This window comes from Erpetoichthys calabaricus, chromosome 3 (assembly GCF_900747795.2).
Source record: "Erpetoichthys calabaricus chromosome 3, fErpCal1.3, whole genome shotgun sequence".
Lineage (NCBI taxonomy): Eukaryota > Metazoa > Chordata > Cladistia > Polypteriformes > Polypteridae > Erpetoichthys > Erpetoichthys calabaricus.
Genome location: NC_041396.2, coordinates 84,889,665 through 84,909,105, shown reverse-complemented (window position 1 = coordinate 84,909,105; position 19,441 = coordinate 84,889,665). Strand labels below are relative to the sequence as shown.

General features: G+C 38.2%; 1 protein-coding gene across 1 annotated transcript in view; it reads left to right on the top strand.

The window, feature by feature from the left end:
* ilrun (inflammation and lipid regulator with UBA-like and NBR1-like domains) overlaps positions 1–19,441 on the top strand; it is a 98,954-nt gene that overhangs the window by 65,393 nt on the left and 14,120 nt on the right. Inside the window, exon 4 of the mRNA XM_028797010.2 lies at positions 18,581–18,885. Within this exon, the coding sequence (XP_028652843.1) occupies positions 18,581–18,885 (305 nt within the window). The remainder of the gene's footprint in view (positions 1–18,580; positions 18,886–19,441) is intronic.

Below are 19,441 nucleotides of genomic sequence, written 5' to 3'. Positions count from 1 at the left end.
AAAATAACATAACATGATTGCCAATGTAATTGTGTTGTCATTGTTATGAGTTTTGCTGTTATATATATATATATATATATATATATATATATATATATATATATATACGCAGACACACATAAACATATATATACATATATACATATACACAGATACACACACACATATATATATATATATATATATATATATATATATATATATATATATATAACACATACATATACACATATACATATATACATATACACATACATACATACACATACATATATATATGTATATACACACACACACATACATACATATATATACATATCTACGTATATATACACATATATATACATATCTACATATATATACACATATATATACATATCTACATATATATACACGTGTATATATATACATATCTACATATATATATATATATATATATATATATATATATATATATATATACATATACATACATTCATTCACATATATATGTTACGGCCAAAACCTGTAGTTCAGCCAGTTCCCGAATTGACCGGCCATTTCGCATTTTGGCCGCGAGGTGTGGCCAAAGTCCGAAGTACTAGAAATGACTGGCATATATGCTACTTTGGTCAGCCATTTCGCGAAGTGGCGAGAACTCCCTGGTCAAAATCCGATGTGCTGATGTAAGACTGTCTGCTCAAGGTGCGAAGATGCTTAAAAGTTTTCAGATGCAGATTCAGAAGTGAGTTTTCCATTCTGCACGAGAAACTGCTCAAGGTGGGTCTTGTTCAGCAAAGCAGACGCCACTTGAGACGGCCTTCCCCTCGCCCAAACACTAACCTTAAGGTCAATAAAATAGGTCCCTGATGTTAAGTCACTATTTTATTGCTAAAATGATAACAGAAATGTGAAATCTACTTATATACCTGATCTTAATTATTGTGAAACAACCAAGTGGCGTCCGCTTTCTGAACATTAGCCACCAAGGCTACACTCAACGCAATTGCACTACTAAGTGCGCAACAAATCGCTGCTCATGCCTTTTTCCTTCCGACTTTGGCCGATCGCCCCATGCCATTTCGCAAACTGGCTGGCCAAATCCCGAAATCGAGGAAAAGGTTGGACATTGGCCGGTCAATTTACAGCGACATTGGCCATTTCCAGATTTGGCCGGACATTTCCCGCTTTCGCCAATTTCGGGTTTTGGCCGTAACATATATATATATATATATATATATATATATATATATATATATATATATATATATTTCAAAATCCCCACGCTTTGCAGCTGCGAAGTACTGCTTTTAAATTCTTATTAAGAAGAAAAGAAAACCTTTTTAAACTGAGTGAAAATATACCAACAACAATTTGTTAAGGATCTGTTTTTTTGTGAAGCTGTCTTTACACAGCTTCTCCGCTGTTTTATAAACGAATGCCATATAAGTCCGTCCTTTCTGCTTGCTTTGCGGTTCTGTAGTGGTTTATTGTTCGTCTGTTACGATTGTTTTTATAAACGAACACCATATAAGGCCATCCTTTTTCCTTGCTTTGCCAAGGAAGCAGCCTTTTTATCTAATGCACGGGTTCTCCGTTGTTTCATTGTTCGTTTATTACGATTGTTATAGTTGTCTTTGTATACCACGTTGTCAGTTGAGCACTCCAGTTGGAATATGACCAAGCTGTGGAAGCTTACTGTTGAGAACGCAACGTATAGTTGTACAGGAGAAAAATGGCAATCTTTTGTAGGTCTATGAACTTATTTTATGCCTGTATGCGTCAGTCGCTTCATATTCTTTTCGTACCTTATCAATTGTGTAATGTGTTGTTTGAGCAGGTTTGATTCATTGAAGTGATCACTCGTGCTGTGTTCAGTCAGTTCATGTGAGCCGCTCTCTTGTGTGATGTTGCGATGTCCACGGCTTTATTTAATGTTAGCTAAGACCCGGCACTTAAAAGTTTCTCGCTACAGCAATTTTAACTCTGTTTCAAAGTGATCCAAAGTCTTGTTTATACCTCGTGTCTTCTCATTAAACTTGTATCTCGCGAATATGGTATTGCAAACGGCAGGGGGAGCGTTTCTATAAACTTAATTTAAACTTATGGTTTACACCGTGCTTGCTTCTTATTGTTTCACTGCCTTCTCAATTGTGTAATGAATGTTTTCTTCAGCGCTGTTTGTGGCTGTTCCTTGTATTCAGTTCACGTGATTACGTAGGAGGCGTGATGACGCGATACGCGACTCCGCCCCCCACGGCCATCGAGCTGCACTCCATTACAGTATATGGACAAAAAAGAGGTTCCAGTTATGACCATTACGTGTACAATTTCGAAATGAAACCTGCCTAACTTTTGTAAGTAAACTGTAAGGAATGAGCCTGCCAAATTTCAGCCTTCCACCTACACGGGAAGTTGGAGAATTAGTGATGAGTGAGTGAGTGAGTCAGTGAGGGCTTTGCCTTTTATTAGTATAGATGTTGTTTTTCTCAAGGGCTAAGATGGTTGTTAATACTTTTTTCTAAGATCTTTGCCATAAAATGCAGTTTAGAACAGAGCTGTAGTTTTGAGTCAATTAACCATCAATATTTGATTTCTTTAGAAGAGGCTGAAGAATGGCATGTCTAAAGTAAGCAGGGACATAGCCAGAAATCAATGAGATGTTAATTATGCACAATACACTAGGCCCAATAGAATGAATTACATTTTTAAGAAATTGGTAAAATGTCAAATGGGAAGAAGCATAGTTTCATCCAATTTACAAAATCAGATAAAGGCTCATCTAACATTTCCCATAAACATCTTGATTACCCCTGGAACCTTTGTGATAATGTTCTGTGGACTGATGAATCAAAAGTGAAACTATTTGGAAGACACAAGTCCCATTACATCAGGTGTAAAGCTAACACAGTTTTCCACAATAAGAACATCATGCCCATAGTCAAACATGGTTGTGGTAGTGTGATGCTCTGGGTATGCTTGGCTGCTTAGGGGCCTTGTTAATTTGCAATAACTGAGAAGAGCATGCATTCAGCTTTCTACCAGAAAGTGCTGAAAGTGAATGCAAGTTATCAGTCTGTAATCTCAAGCTGAAGCACAGTTAGGTAATGCAGCATGACAATGATCTGAAGCACAAGTGCAAGTCCACCACTGAATGGTAGAAAGAAAACAATATTAAGGTTTTAGAATGGCATTCTCAAAGTTCTTACTTGAACCCCATTGAGATGTTATGGCAAAACTTTAAATGGGCAGTTCATAGTCAAAAACTGGTGATGACTTGATTTAAATTCGCTGATTTTCACCACGAAAGGACTCAATTGGTGAATGGGAGATTGGCTGATCATAAAAACCATTTTTTCAGTATCTGGTTTTTGACGCTTTATGGTAATTTAGTTGTAGTGCTCCTTTACCTGAGGTGTTACAGTACAGTAGTTGAAGCATGTGTTTTTCTGCAAACTTCCTGTAAAAAGAGATGAGCAAGGCCAACCTAACCAGAGAGTGAGGGAGGGAGGGCGAGAGAGTGAAAAGACCGGATGTTAGCCTCTACATTAAAGAAAGTGGAGTAATAAACTGAGAAAAAGAAATTGGAGGAGTGGTCCTGTGCAATAGGACAAACGGCAAGAAAAGCAACTTTAATGAATTCAGGCCTTTTTATTTTGTTATTTAATTACAAGAACCTCTGCTTTTCTGAGTTTGGACAGTAAACAAACTTCTGTTAAATACAGCGGCTTACATCTTCAAGTAGAATATAAGAAGTTAAGAAGAATTTGAAATTGCTGCTTAGTAAACATAAGGCTTGTTAGTTTAACAGCAAAAGTTTGTTTCACATGAAATCTTTTTAAGCATGTTCGTCTTGTATCTTCATGTTAAACATCTTATGAACACTTGATAGATTTGCTGCGTTTTTAAAGGTTTTTGCTGTGTCTATTATTTGTGTCATACAGTATATATTTTGGTACATACCAAGAACTACATAATTAAAATGATAATCTATATTTATAATTATACCTAAAGAATTAAGAATGTCCAGTTGGTACACTGGGGGTGGGGGACGCAAACAAAACCTGATCCAGTAAGTTGACATCGGCAATTGATATTGGACATAAAAAACCTAATTGGAGCACCCTATCAAAACCCCTTCAATTTGGCTAAATTTTAAACATTTCTGAAGAGAAGAGTGGGCTAAAAGTTCTCCGCATCAATGCCAAAGACTGATCTCCTGTTACTGGAAGTGTATGATTGCTATTGTTACCGTGTAATCAGAATATAAGTTTTAATGTCACTGTGCTCTGTACAAAAATTACTTTATAATCCACTCACATGTACAGGCCAGGCCAAAGTTAGCACACAGGGGCTCTTAGCATTTAGAACTGCTAGGCAAGCATTTGAAAAGAGAAGGTACAACTGCAAAAATGGGCATTGTACTATTTCTGTATGTTAGAGATGAAATTGAATCCTCTCCTTGCCTTGTTTGGAACCTAAGTAAGGGCCTGCACGCGGAGAAAACAGTGTAAAAGACTTGAACAGCAGCCAAATACTTTGAAGCTGACGGACAGATAGGTGATAACGTCATCCATCCTGAAAATCCTTCCATTGCAACGCCGAAAAATGGCAGACTGTATACATCAAGATCCCACCTTGGTAATTGTCTTGCTATGGCTTCCTTCGTTTGTAATGCCACGTAAATCATCATTAAAGAAATCTAAGGAATTTTGGCTTATGTGATTTCTTAACACCATATCACTATGGGAGAGATATCACCTTTTAATATTATATCTGTATAGTTTCGGGTTACTTAAAACACTGCAATTACAAAAGAACTTATTCCAACTAGGGAGCTATCGCCGCCTACAGGAAATATACCGCTAAAGGTGGCATGGCCAAGTATTAAGCTTAGGGGGCAATTACTTTCTCACATGGGTGAGATAGATGTTGCTGAACTGTCTTCCTTCAATAAATCAAATGACCATTTGAAACCGTGTTGTGTTTACTCAGGTTGTCTTATATATGATGCTAAATTTGTTGGAGATTGGCAACAATTAGCAAAAAATAGAGAATTTCAGGAAGGGGCCAATATTTTTTCATGGCACTGTATACAGTTAGGTCCATAAATATTTGGACAGAGACAACTTTTTTTTCTAATTTTGGGTCTGTACATTACCACAATGAATTTTAAATGAAACAACTCAGATGCAGTTGAAGTGCAGACTTTCAGCTTTAATTCAGTGGGGTGAACAAAACGATTACATAAAAATGTGAGGCAACTAAAGCATTTTTTTTAACACAATCCCTTCATTTCAGGGGCTCAAAAGTAATTGGACAAATTAAATAACGGGAAATAAAATGTTCATTTCTAATACTTGGTTGAAAACCCTTTGCTGGCAATGACAGCCTGACGTCTTGAACTCATGGACATCATCAGATGTTGGGTTTCCTCCTTTTTAATGCTGTGCCAGGCCTTTACTGCAGCGGCTTTCAGTTGCTGTTTGTTTGTGGGCCTTTCTGTCTGAAGTTTAGTCTTCAACAAGTGAAGTGCATGCTCAATTGGGTTAAGATCAGGTGACTGACTTGGCCATTCAAGAATTTTCCACTTCTTTGCTTTAATAAACTCCTGGGTTGCTTTGGCTGTATGTTTTGGGTCATTGTAAATCTGTATCATGAAACGCCCCCCAATCAATTTGACTACATTTAGCTGGATTTGAACAGACAGTATGTCTCTGAACACCTCAGAATTCATTCGGCTGCTTCTGTCCTGTGTCACATCATCAATAAACACTAGTGTCCCAGTGCCACTTTCAGCCATGAACGCCCAAGCCATCACACTGCCTCCACCGTGTTTTGCAGATGATGTGGTATGCTTTGGATAATGAGCTGTAGGGCTGCACGATAACAGAAAAAATGATTATCACGATTATTTTGCTCAAAATTTTTATCACGATTAATAATGACGATTATTCCTTTGGTAAATGAAGTCTGTGACCAAAGCAGTGTAGCCTCGGCCAGTTATTCACAGATGCTGCCCTAGTCATATTAGCTACGTTGTCCGTTGTGATGCACACAAGTCTTTCTTCCACCAAGCCCCAAGCGGACATCTCTTCTTTGAGGCCCACTGCAATAAACTCCACTGTATGGTCTTGTTGGAAAAACGAAGTTTGCAAAAACTTGCTTTTCATCTCAAACTCGCTGTCAATAAAATGAACTGTCAAGCTCAAATACGGTTCCGCAGTTCTGCTTGACCATAAGTCGGTCGTGGCAGCAAAATATTCAAGGCCGAGCCTGAGAATTTCTCTTTCTATTTCTTTTCGGCATTTCGCATACAGCGAGGGCAGCGCAACATTGGAAAAATGGTTGCGTGAGGGAATGCTATATCTTTTATCAAGTGTTGCGATCATTTTGTTAAACCCCTCACTGCTCACGGTGGTTATTGGACACATATCCTTGGCTCTATGGTACGTGATCGCCTCTGTTATTTCCCGGTGTCTTTGCGAGCTAGGCACAGGGCCGCTGCTGGCCAAATGGGTGCCCTAAGCAGAAATTTACTTTTGTGCCCCCTCCCCCAAATATTACGGAAGTAAAAATAAAATAATAAAAAAAACACCTACTATAGGGGCCAAAATAGAACTTTATTCAAATAAAAGTAAATACATAAATAAATTGTATCATTTATAAATTACAATTGTAGCTCTACAGCAAAAAATACAAACTAAAATTACACTTTAAATAAAACATAATAAATAAAATAAACAATAATAAACTGAAATAAAATCAACACTGTCATCTGCTGGAGCTTTCCAAAGTTCAAAATTTACAAAGGCACACTTCTGCTTTTTCTTGAGGCAAAGTCGTAAATGAGCTCTTCATATGATAAAGCCTTTGCTAATTCAGAGTTGATGCTGACAATTGCCAGACCACTCATGCGCTCTTGTGCCATAGATGAGCGCAAGTACGTTTTGATGAGCTTCATTTTAGAAAAACTTCGCTCAGCAGAGGCAACAGTTACAGGGAGCGTCACTGCTATGCGCAGAGCAATCCAGAGATTTGGGTACAGAGGTGAGGGCACGCGCGTCATCACGTGTGCTTAGCCTACTCTGCGTTCACCGTAAAATGCAATATATACGTTTATATTTTTGTTTATTTGTATATGTATATTATTAATATTAATTTATTATTATAATATATAAAAACGATTTTTTTGAGCAGCTGGGATGGTGCCCCCCTGGGAGTTGGTGCCCTACGCAGACTGCGTACTCTGCGTATAGGGAGCGGCGGTACTGGCTAGGCAGATATGGTATTGCGTTGAACAATGTCCCTGATATTGTTGTCTGTGTTGTGGATGGCTGGTAATTTTTTGTTGTTGCTGTTTGTGCCTTCAGTCGTTGAAATTCTTGATAGTGTACTTTGTGGTGGCTTTTAAGGTGGTTGATGAGGTTTGTTGTGTTACCTTGGGACGTTTGGACGGAACAGGAGCAAAGTTTGCACAAGACTCGTACCTGATCAACATCACATTCCTCGAAATCGAAATAGTTCCAGACAACTGAGTATGACCCCTTTTTAGGAACTAACGATCGCACTTCTGCACGTTGCTCCGCCATCATATGTTTATTCTGACTGACTGTTATTGCTGCTATTGACTTCTACTGCTTCAGAAAGCGCTTGCAATCTAGATGCAGTAACGTCATAGTGACGCAGTCCAATCCGTAAACTCAGCCCATAAAAAACAGTTTGGTCTTTATACTGTAAAATTGCGACGATATTTATTAACTGATCGTGAGTCATAAATATCGTTATCATGAGAAAAAAAAGATTAATCGTGCAGCCCTAATGAGCTGTTCCACGCCTTCTCCATACTTTTTTCTTGCCATCATTCTGGTAGTGGTTGATCTTGGTTTCATCTGTCCAAAGAATGTTTTTTTAGATGTTCTTTAGCAAAGTCCAATCTAGCTTTTCTATTCTTGAGGTTTATGAGTGGCTTGCACCTTGCAGTGCACCCTCTGTATTTACTTTCATGCAGTCTTCTCTTAATGGTAGACTTGGATGTCGATACGCCTACCCCCTCTTGTTCACTTGGTTGGCTGTTGTGAAGGGGTTTCTCTTCACCATGGAAATGATTCTGTGATCATCCACCACTGTTGTCTTCCGTGGATGTCCAGGTGTTTTTGTGTTGCTGAGTTCACCAGTGCTTGCTTTCTTTCTCAGGATGTACCAAACTGTAGATTTTGCCACTCATAATATTGTAGCAATTTCTCGGATGGGTTTTTTCTGTTTTCGCAGCTTAAGGATGGCTTCTTTCACCTGCATGGAGAGCTCCTTTGACCGCATGTTGTCTGTTCACAGCAAAATCTTTCACATGCAAGCACCACACCTCAAGTCAACTCCAGGCCTTTTATCTGCTTAATTGATAATGACATAACAACAGACTTGCCCACACCTTGCCCATGAAATAGCCTTTTAGTCAATTGTCCAATTACTTTTGAGCCCCTGAAATGAAGGGATTGTGTTAAAAAAATGCTCTAGTTGCCTCACATATTTTTGCAATCGTTTTGTTCACCCCACTGAATTAAAGCTGAAAGTCTGCACTTCAACTGCATCTGAGTTGCTTCATTTAAAATTCATTGTGGTAATGTACAGAACCAAAATTAGAAAAAAATTGCCTCTGTCCAAATATTTATGGACCTAACTGTATGTAGTAGATAGATAGGAGTGTGTGTGAGTTAATATCTCCAGTGCTGCTAACTCGATAATATTTGGAGGAATAAAAAAAAGTTTTTTTGGTAATTGAAATTAAGTAAATATTGATTTGCAAATTCAACATTTCTGTGTTGCATGCAAAATCATATATATTTTTAATGATTTACATGGTTTTGTTTGAATAGTTTTTTCACTTTTAGTATTTAGCATTTTCTCCTTTTTATGATGTATTAACACTAAGATAATTCATTCATTGATTAATATATAGTATTTGACTTTTAGTTAATACTTGTCATAACACAGTAGGTTTTGTTTTTCATAATGCATTATGTTTATTTACAAATATGGCTTTTAATACATTAAAGTACTAGTGATTATTAATGGTTCAAATTATCAATGGATACAATTACTCATGATAAGCTAATACTTACCAAAATAAACTTGACTGGTTTATGCAAGTAATTCAGGTTTTGATCACTAGGTGACACACTTTAAACATTCTAATTATTTCCATCTTGGAGTGATATCTGTAACTACATTTTCCTTACAAGGAATTAAATGAATGCTTTTAATAGACACATTTAAATAAGCATATGATTTTTTTTTTATTTGTTCATAAATGAATTTATTTATTTATCTATTTATTTAACATCAACCTTTTAGTTAAGATTTATATTTTGACTACACAGGAATTCATTGCTTTTCATGATTCTTGTTTCTTAGTGTTTTTGTCTTTTCATTTCTTTAAATGTTATATATCAAATGTGTTTTATAAGTGATCAAACACACCACTACATGGGGGAAAAAAAACAGTCCAGTCATAAATGTAAACAATTGTGACATACCAAGGAAAGAGTTAAGATACATTAATCATAGTCATCACTTGACACCCCTTCCTTAACAGGATAGAGAGCCATTTAAAACCATGAAGCCCATTATATTATAGTTTCTTATAGGGCTGGGCGATTTGGCCTAAAATCAAAATCTCGATTAATTGAACATTTTAACTCGATTACGATTCATGAACGATTATTTTATTTATTTATTTATTTATTTTTTGCCCTCATAGTTCACTGACAAGTTTTGTACAGTAAATATGCTCACATATTACAAGTGAGAGATTTTTGAATGAAGGGTGCATTACTTGATTTTAAAATAATTGAAGGAAACACACTATCTTCTATCTGTGATTATTTATTGAACATCAATGTTGAACAACTGAAATTAAAGCACACATTGCCTAAAACGAACAGTCACTTTGTTCTTATAAAAAAAGTAAAAATAAATAACTTGCACTTTTGGAAACAAAATAAATTATTTTCAATGTTTTTCTTATTAAAAGTAGAAAATAAACAGTATCTCTTCTAAATAAAATAACTCTTATATATCCTGTAAATAATATTTTAAACAGTGCATTTCTTGCATCTTCTGTAAACAAATATTTTAATGTTGTAATGAAAATAGAACTCTCTATAAACACTGTTGCATGAGGTGATCTTAGCGATCTTGTCATGTCACTATATTAGAGTAAATTCATGTTAAGTTCTTACTAAGAAACACGAGCATGTTAACCTTTTCAGGTTTCAGGCAGGACCTGAGGCATGTAACAATGTTTCCGCCCGAACTGAAAACCCGCTCTGATGGGGAGCTAGTAGCTGGTATGCAGAGATACTTTTTTGCCACCTTACTTAGAGTGGGAAAGTGTACATGATGCTTCCTCCACCGGTCCAGTGGATTTGCCTCACTATCCAGCATGGGGGACACCAAATAGCTGCTTATCTCTGCTTCTAGCGATTGCTGAAGTGACAGAGTGGGTGTAACTGAACTTGCTGAAGGTGTTGCCTCACTCCCTTTAAAAAAGCTTCCTAATGACCTCTTTTGCTTTTATGCCATTATATTTAATTAAGCTGACGTGTACTTACCAATTGCAAGGTGTAGGCGGTGTCCAAAACACTGCTGCCGTAACCATCCATTAAGCACAGCAGCTTTGACAACATTAGCACCGTTGTCTGTTGTAATGGCTGAAAGTTTTTCTTCCGCGAGGTCAACTTTCAGAAAGCATATCTTTCAGACCTTGCGCAATCATATCTGCCGTGTGATTGGCTGGAAAATATGCCGTCTCAAGGCATCTCTGGCGCAGCTTCCAATCATTGTCAATGTAGTGCAAAGTAAGGCTCAAGAATGGGTCCATCATCCTACTTGACCAGAGATCAGATGTGGCTGCAAAGTGTTGAACATTTTTCAGTTCAGCAGCTACATTTTTACAACATGTCTTGTACATGTCTGGCAGCGCAGTTTTAGAAAAATGTGATCGCGATGGCACAGTGTATCTTCTGTCGAGAGTTTTAATGAGGTGTTTAAACCCGCTTCGCTCCACTGTAGCCAAGGGAGTCATATCCTTTGCGATGTAATAACAAATAGCGTCAGTTATTTCTTTCCATCTGCTTGAACTCTTCTCATACTGTGTGGCATTTGTGAACGCTTGTGTTATCGACATCTGCTTTGCGGAGGCACTTGTTGCTGGGCGCTTGTCAGTCTCTTTTTGTTTTTTTTAAGCCATGCGCTGTTCATATTCAGTAATGTGATTGTGCTTCAAGTGTTGAAACAAATTGGTGGTGTTACCTTTGGGCGTCGAAACTGTTTTTCTACAGTGTCTACATCTGACTTCATTTTGTTCGATGTCATCCTTACTGAAGCCAAAATGTGTCCAAATGAGGGAGACTGCGTTTTTCTTTGGTACAAGCTGCTCTTGTTGCTCAGGTGTGTCAGTGTTTAAGCTCTCCATGCTCGACATGTCGGCGGAATAACGTAACATAACGGAGCGGGCTCACATGACTCCACACGCGGTAGTGTTTTTAAAGGGAAAGTAATCGAAATAATCGACCTGGAAAAATTTGATCGATTATAGGTTCTGAATGTCGATTTCGATTACTTTTCGATTAATTGCCCAGCCCTAGTTTCTTATATTAATTAAAACACCAACAATTCAAGAGAAAATTAACCAGGATCCCAACAGACTTATTTTACAATAATATTGATAAAGTTTTGCCCAATTCTGAAGAAAAATCTCCATTGTTCCACACAAAGAAAATGAGATTTTTCGTAGATAACATGAAAATTTTCCAAACAGTTATAAAGGATTCATTGTGATTCTTCTAGTTAAGCAAAATTAATTGGAGCACTAAACATTTTAGCATAAGAGAACACCACGAGTTTCTCAATAATCTGTACTCCAAACATTACCATTAGAGGATTAGGAATTATAGTAAATTTAATACTCTGTGTCACTCAAACAAATATCTTTCCCCCATAATGGACTTAATTTTAGACTATACTGAAACATAATGACCTAGCAAGGTGCAAGCTACATGGTATTTTTCACAATTAGGGTATAGTCATTGATATACTGTATCTTGAATAATTTAAATGTAGAAAAATGTGTGACGTACAATTTTAGAAATGAATTATGTGTTTTGTGGGCGGCACGGTGGCGCAGTGGGTAGCGCTGCTGCCTCGCAGTTGGGAGATCTGGGGACCTCGGTTCGCTTCCCGGGACCTCCCTGCGTGGAGTTTGCATGTTCTCCCCATGTCTGCGTGGGTTTCCTCCGGGTATTCCGGTTTCCTCCCACAGTCCAAAGACATGCAGGATAGGTGGATTGGTGATTCTAAATTGGCCCTAGTGTGTGCTTGGTGTGTTTGTGTGTGTCCTGTGGTGGGTTGGCACCCTGCCCAGGATTGGTTCCTGCCTTGTGCCCTGTGTTGGCTGGGATTGGCTCCAGCAGACCCCCGTGACCCTGTGTTCGGATTCAGCGGGTTGGAAAATGGATGGATGGATGGATGGATTATGTGTTTTGTACAGATTGATGAAGAATGTCATGAGTAAGTGAATTCTGCTCATTGTTTGTTTGAGATAATCCCTAACTAAGAGGCCCCTGGATGATGCAATAAATAGAGCTCCTTCACAGTCAATCATACTTTTATCAGTGCAGTGAGCAGATACCTGATTGTTTCATGCAGTGTGTCATTTTCCACTTTTTCTCTTCATGTGCAGACACTCTTATCGTTTCATTATTTTCCTTTCTGGTTATGTTGGTGTGTAGACACTTGATTGTTTCATCCAGCTTTGGATTTTGGGGTCCACCTTTGTGGTTTTAGCACGTTGACAGTTGATCATGCTCTTGAACTGTGGGCATTCTCCTTGGTAATTTCAGCCTGTGGACATGCAATCATTTCCTCGAATTTTCTGCCCTTTGGTGATTACGGCATAGATAGATAGATAGATACTTTATTAATCCCAAGGGGAAATTCACATACTCCAGCAGCACCTTACTGATACAAAAAACAATATTAAATTAAAGATTGATAATAATGAAGGTAAAAAAACAGACAATAACTTTATATAATGTTAACGTTTACCCCCCTGGGTGGAATTGAAGAATCGCATAGTTTGGGGGAGGAATGATTTTCTCAGTCTGTCAGTGGAGCAGGACAGTGACAGCAGTCTGTCGCTGAAGCTGCTCCTCTGTCTAGAGATGACACCATTTAGTGGATGCAGTGGATTTTCCATAATTGATAGGAGCCTGCTGAGCGCCCGTCGCTCTGCCACAGATGTCAAACTGTCTAGCTCCATGTCAACAATAGAGCCTGCCTTTCTCACCAGTTTGTCCAGGCGTGCGGCGTCTTTCTTCTTAATGCTGCCTCCCCAGCACACCACCGTGTAGAAGAGGGCGGTCGCCACAACCGTCTGATAGAACATCTGCAGCATCTTATTGCAGATGTTGAAGGACGCCAGCCTTCTAAGGAAGTATAGCTGGCTCTGTCCTTTCTTACACAGAGCATCTTTATTGGCAGTCCAGTCTAATTTATCATCCAGCTGCACTCCCAGGTATTTATAGGTCTGCACCATCTGCACACAGTCACCTCTGATGATCACAGGGTCCATGAGGGGTCTGAGCCTCCTAAAATCCACCACCAGCTCCTTGGTTTTGCTGGTGTTCAGGTGTAGGTGGTTTGAGTCGCACCATTTAACAAAGTCATTGATTAGGTCCCTATACTCCTCCTCCTGCCCACTCCTGATGCAGCCCACGATAGCAGTGTCATCAGCGAACTTTTGCATGTGGCAGGACACCGAGTTGTGTTGGAAGTCCGATGTATATAGGCTGAACAGGATCGGAGAAAGTACAGTCCCTTGTGGCGCTCCTGTGTTGCTGACCACAATGTCAGACGTGCAGTTCCCAAGACGCACATACTGAGGTCTGTCTTTAAGATAGTCCACGATCCATGCCACCAGGTATGAATCTACTCCCATCTCTGTCAGCTTGTCCCTAAGGAGCAGAGGTTGGATTGTGTTGAAGGCGCTAGAGAAGTCTAGAAACATAATTCTTACAGCACCACTGCCTCTGTCCAAGTGAGAGAGGGATCGATGTAGCATATAGATGATGGCATCCTCCGCTCCTACCTTCTCCTGATATGCAAACTGCAGAGGGTCGAGGGCGTGTTGAACCTGTGGCCTCAGGTGGTGAAGCAGCAGTGGACATGTGGACACTTGATCATTTTATTACTGGCGGAATTGTGCCTGATGAAAAAGGTTCTTGTCATCCTTGTGTGCATCCAGAGCGCCCTGATTTTAGCTCTGCTACTGGTTTTAAATATCACTCAAAAAAGTCATTTACCAGTATAGCCTGTAATCATCCAGTAGTACACAACATGACATTAATTGATAAAGTATTGAAACACTGCTGATACTTTTTTTATCTTTACCAGCTCAAATATACTTAAAATTGTTTGTGATTGAAGATTAGAAAAGCTGTGCAGGCTCCTCTTGATAAGGTTCTGTCTTTTAAAACAAAAAAAGAAATTTATTCAAGACGTTTTCATATTTCAGACAGATATAATCAAAGGACATAAACATATCACCAATATAGGCCGAGACATTTAATAAACGTGATAAATTAAACACCATGCAAGTTAAGGACGGCTGGAATATATAATTTTCCTGCAATAGTGCTGCAGAGAACAGAGGCTCAACCTTCAAAGAGATGTAAGACCTTCTTTTCTAAGGCCAACTATACATGTGCCTTTCTGCTTCCATTGATTATATTTTTTTGAATATTTGTGATCTAGTAGTAAAGTTGAATGTGTGGCAGTGCCATGACATTCCATTCTATGCTTTTGATCTCTGGACTGTCATCCTTTTAACATGTGGCCTACCATACAATTAGGCCAATGATATATATATTTTTTTAAAAAGGATTTATTAGTGTGTACGGCAGTATTCTTGGGGTGGGGGGGGGGTTGGGGAAGAAATTTTGGAAGAGCATCCATTTTTAGAATGACTATTCTCCATGCTAGAGAAAGCTGAAGAGTTGCCTACCTGTTTCCAGCATGTTGCAGAAAATAGGTTTAAAAAGTTCTTTACATTTTGCATGTTGCAAAAATTAGGTTTAAAAAGATCTTTACATTTTCTTGTAATGGTGACTCCCATACACCTAAATTGTTTATAGAATGCTTATATTCCAGTTAACTTTGAACCCAGAAGTATTGTGAAATTGATTTAGTAGACTTAGCACAATTGGCAATGATATTTGTGGATAAGTAGAGAAGAAAGCCATATTGCCAACACAGAGGGATAATTTTATTCCATTCATTCTCTTATAATTTCCTTTATTTCCAACCATTACTAAAGACATACACTACTGGTCAAAAGTTTTAGAACTCTTCAGTTTTTATGGAAATGCACACAGTTTAATGTCTTAATGTTTAATGAAATCAAAGCATAGAAAAAATAAACAATGGCAAATAATAAAAAAACAAGTAAAGGAATTATTAAGTGTATAAAAGTTTAATAAACTTTCTTGATTTATCAAAGTAGCCACCTTTTGCTGATATAACAGCTAAACTGTGGTAACCCTTTTGATTCAGAATATCAGTCACCAGCAAATCACCAGCTCTGTCTCCAGCAAAAGAATTCCAGACTATCCCACTTCCACCTCCATGTTTGATAGTTGGTGTCGCACACTGAGGAACCATCCTTTCACCAACCTGATGGCGTACAAACCTGCCTGATGAATCGAAGATTTCAGATTTTGATTAATCAGTTCATAAGACTTCCTTCCAGTATTCCACAACTGGTATTTCATGGCCCAGGCAGGCCTCACTTTCTTATTTTGTCCTTTAAGGAATGGCTTTCTTGCTGCCACTCACCCTGTCAAACGTGCAGCACAGTTTTTTTTCAGATCTGGGGAAAGCTATAAAAACTGCCAACACTGAAGGTTTCCAAGAGCATAGTGGCCTTCATTGTTCTTAATCAAAGACGTTTGTAGCAACCACGACTCTTCCTTAAACTGTCCGCCCAGCCAAACTGAGCAATCTGGTAGAAGAGCTTTGGTAACAGAAGTAACCAAGAAAGTGATGGTGACTCTGGCTGAGCACCAGACAACATGTATGAAGACAAGGGAAACTTAACTGCAACACTTCATTGATAATAATAATAATAATTCATTACATTTATATAGCGCTTTTCTCAGTACTCAAAACGCTATCCTGGGCTTTATGGCAGAGTCTTCAGATGGAAGCCTCTCCAGAGTGATATACAGATAAAAGCCCACTTGTAACTTGCAGGTAGGGAATCTCAGATTATAAGAAATAAGGTTGTCTGGTTTGATAAAGCAGGATTGAATTCTTTGGCCTCAATTTTCAGTGTCATGTCTGGAGAAAACTTGGCACCGCTCATCACCTGCTTAATACCATTCCAATGATGAAGCAAGGTGGTGGCAACATAATGTTGTGCCATTGTTTTGTCGGCAGAAGGAACTGAGAAACTAGTGAGGGCCAAGGGAAAACTGGATGGAATAGAGATATCCTTAATAAAATTCTGCTCCCATGCACTTTGGACCTCTGACTGGGCTGAAGTTTCACTATCCAACAGGGCAATAATTCTAAGCACAAAGCAAAGACAATGCAGGATTCACTTATGACAACTCTGTGAATGTCCTTAAGTAGCCCTGCCAGAGCCTGTACTTTAACCCAATCGAATATTTCTGGAAAGACCTTAAAATAGCTGTTCACCTACAGTCTGACAGGGCCTGATACGATATGCAAAGGACAATGGCAGAAAATCCTCATAGCCAGGCATGCAAAGCTTGCCATGTCATATTCAAGAAGACTCCAAACTGTAATTGTTGTCCTGTGTTTCAATGAAGCATTGAGTAAAAGTAAATTTACAAAAAATTCTAAAATCTTGTTTTCATTAATGTCTTTCTGGGGTATTGAGTGTTGCTTGATGAGAGAAAAAATTAATTTCAGTGATTTTAGTGTAAGGCGTCAACATAATGTAAAAAAGTGAAGGGTTTTGAATTCTTTCTGAATGCACTGTAGCCATCATTAATGGGACTAATTTAACAAACATCCTTCTGTAAAGTTCAGCTGGATAAATTCATATAGACCATTGGCTTTCCTGCTTTGTAATGAAATTAAAGCATCTTGAATTATTATAAGCCTCTGGTTTTTCCAGTTTCTGTTTAAGCAATGCATAAAACTGTCATGTCTAATTTATCAAGAAATATATTTAATTATATTAATATTTTTATTTTATTTAGTTTCTAAACACCGTAACGAAACTCCTTGCATTTTTTGCTATTTCAGTAGCTACAAAAGGGGAATTACCTTGTGTTTCAGGATCCCCACTTATTGAGTATTATTGTTATAAGATTAAATTGGTCTCCTGCAAAAATACTATATGATTCACAGGTGTCGAACTCCGGTCCTTGAGGGCCGCTGTGGCTGCATGTTTTCATTCTAACCATCCTCATTAGTGAGCCGTTTTTACTGCTAATTAACTTTTTTTGCTTTAGTTTTAATTAACTTGACTCAGGCCCCTTAGTTGTCTCTTTTTCCTTAATTAGTAGCCAAACAATAATGAGACAAACAAGCCACCACGTGACCTGCTCACCTGTGCTCATCACACAATATCTGAAAATAAAGAAAGGTGAAGGTCTCAGTAAGGTTGGTCTCTCAGGTCACCAAAATATTTTGACGGTGTTCTTAGAACAAACAGAAAAATCAACAAATTTGGAAATATCTGCTGTGGCAGAATGAGAGCAACAACAAGCCATTGAATTAAATAACGGGCTTAATTAACAGCAAGAATCAGCTTCTCATTAAGAGACTGTTTGGAGTGAAATTGGTTGGAGTTTGAAATCCCAGTTTAGCTGGTCATGTGTTGGCTCGTTTCACGTCTCATTTCTGTTTAGCTGCCATTTAATGAAGAAACAAATCAATTCAGAGGACTGAATCCTTAAAAACAGGGCTATTGAAATGAAGGGAAAAGGAATTAATTAGCAGTGAAAATTGCTCACTCCCTCCAGGCCCGGAGTTCGACACCCCTGCGTGTGATCTCAAAGAACTACAGTACAATATAACTTTTTTTGCATATGATTCAGACATTTTCTCATCTGGCTTACTAATTTTAATGTTCATCTTCAAAAACAAGAGAAGCAAATTAACACCTATCTGGAGATTTCGGCAGAAATCCACACTTTACACTGTCAAGCCTTGTCAGGAATGTTTCGTTCAGCAAAATGTCACCCTTATAATTACAATTATAGGCATGAATAAGATGTGTGAATTTTGCTTACAGATTCTTCATCCAATCCCCACCATCCCAATCTTGCCTGTCTAAACCAGGCTAACAACAACCCAAATCTTGCCTCTTATCATTCATAGTTTTGACAAAACATAACACATTTTTTTTCTTTCACTTTAAATTACTCCAGAAGTAAAATTAATTTCCAAGTGTGATTTCTGCCTATTTAATGGACAGTACTCCATTATTCTTCGTAATACTGAAATGGTACTGATTCATATTAATATAATTACTTTGAAAATGTGACATTCTTTTCCTCTTTCTCATTAGATGTCATCTGGGTAATCTTGAGCGTTGAAGTTGGAGGACTTCTGGGAGTAACACAACAATTATCCTCTTTTGAGACGGAATTTAGTACGCAGCCACATCGCAAAGTAGAGGGCAACTTCAACCCTTTCGCTTCTCCTCAGAAGAACAAGCATGATGGAGATAACAACAGTCTCAAAGATCCTGGAGGCCCGTGGGTGTCATCATCAGATCAGATCCAGCAGGATCAAAATGGACTGTCTCACAGCTCTGTAAATATAACACCAAACAGTCTCCAAAACAACCTATCAGTAGTGACTTACAGTCAGGTATGTATAGTGCAGTGAAGCTCAGAAACATAGGCATATTAAGCATCTCAATGCTTGGCCTTTTTGTTTAATTTTGATCAAATCTGAGTAGCAATTAGACAGAAACAGGGCAAAAATAAGAAGTGATTTCTTTAAAGGTAAAGTAAAAATGAGTTCCTTTCGAGGCAACAACATATTTAATCAAAGTTAAAAACTTAGATTTATTCATATATTGTATCGTCCTGGCCAGGTTGAAGGCCCTTGGGAGTGACTGTTAGGCTCGATTGAGGGAGGGTGGAGAACAGCGTGGAGGACTGACAGTCGGGGTATGATTGACGCTGAAAGAGGACGGGACTCAGAATGGAGGGGATAGAGGCAATTTTTTTTGGGGGGTGGTCTCAAATAAGAGGGTTCAAAAAGGAAGGTGTTGTTGCTTTATGAAGTCGATGTTTTTCTCTGTTTTTTTGGTATCGATTAACGGTGTCTCTCGGGCCAGAACAATTACACATTTATGGGCAATTATAAATAGTTCAAGTTCAAAGACATACTTTTTTTTTGTTCCAGTAAACTGTTCTCT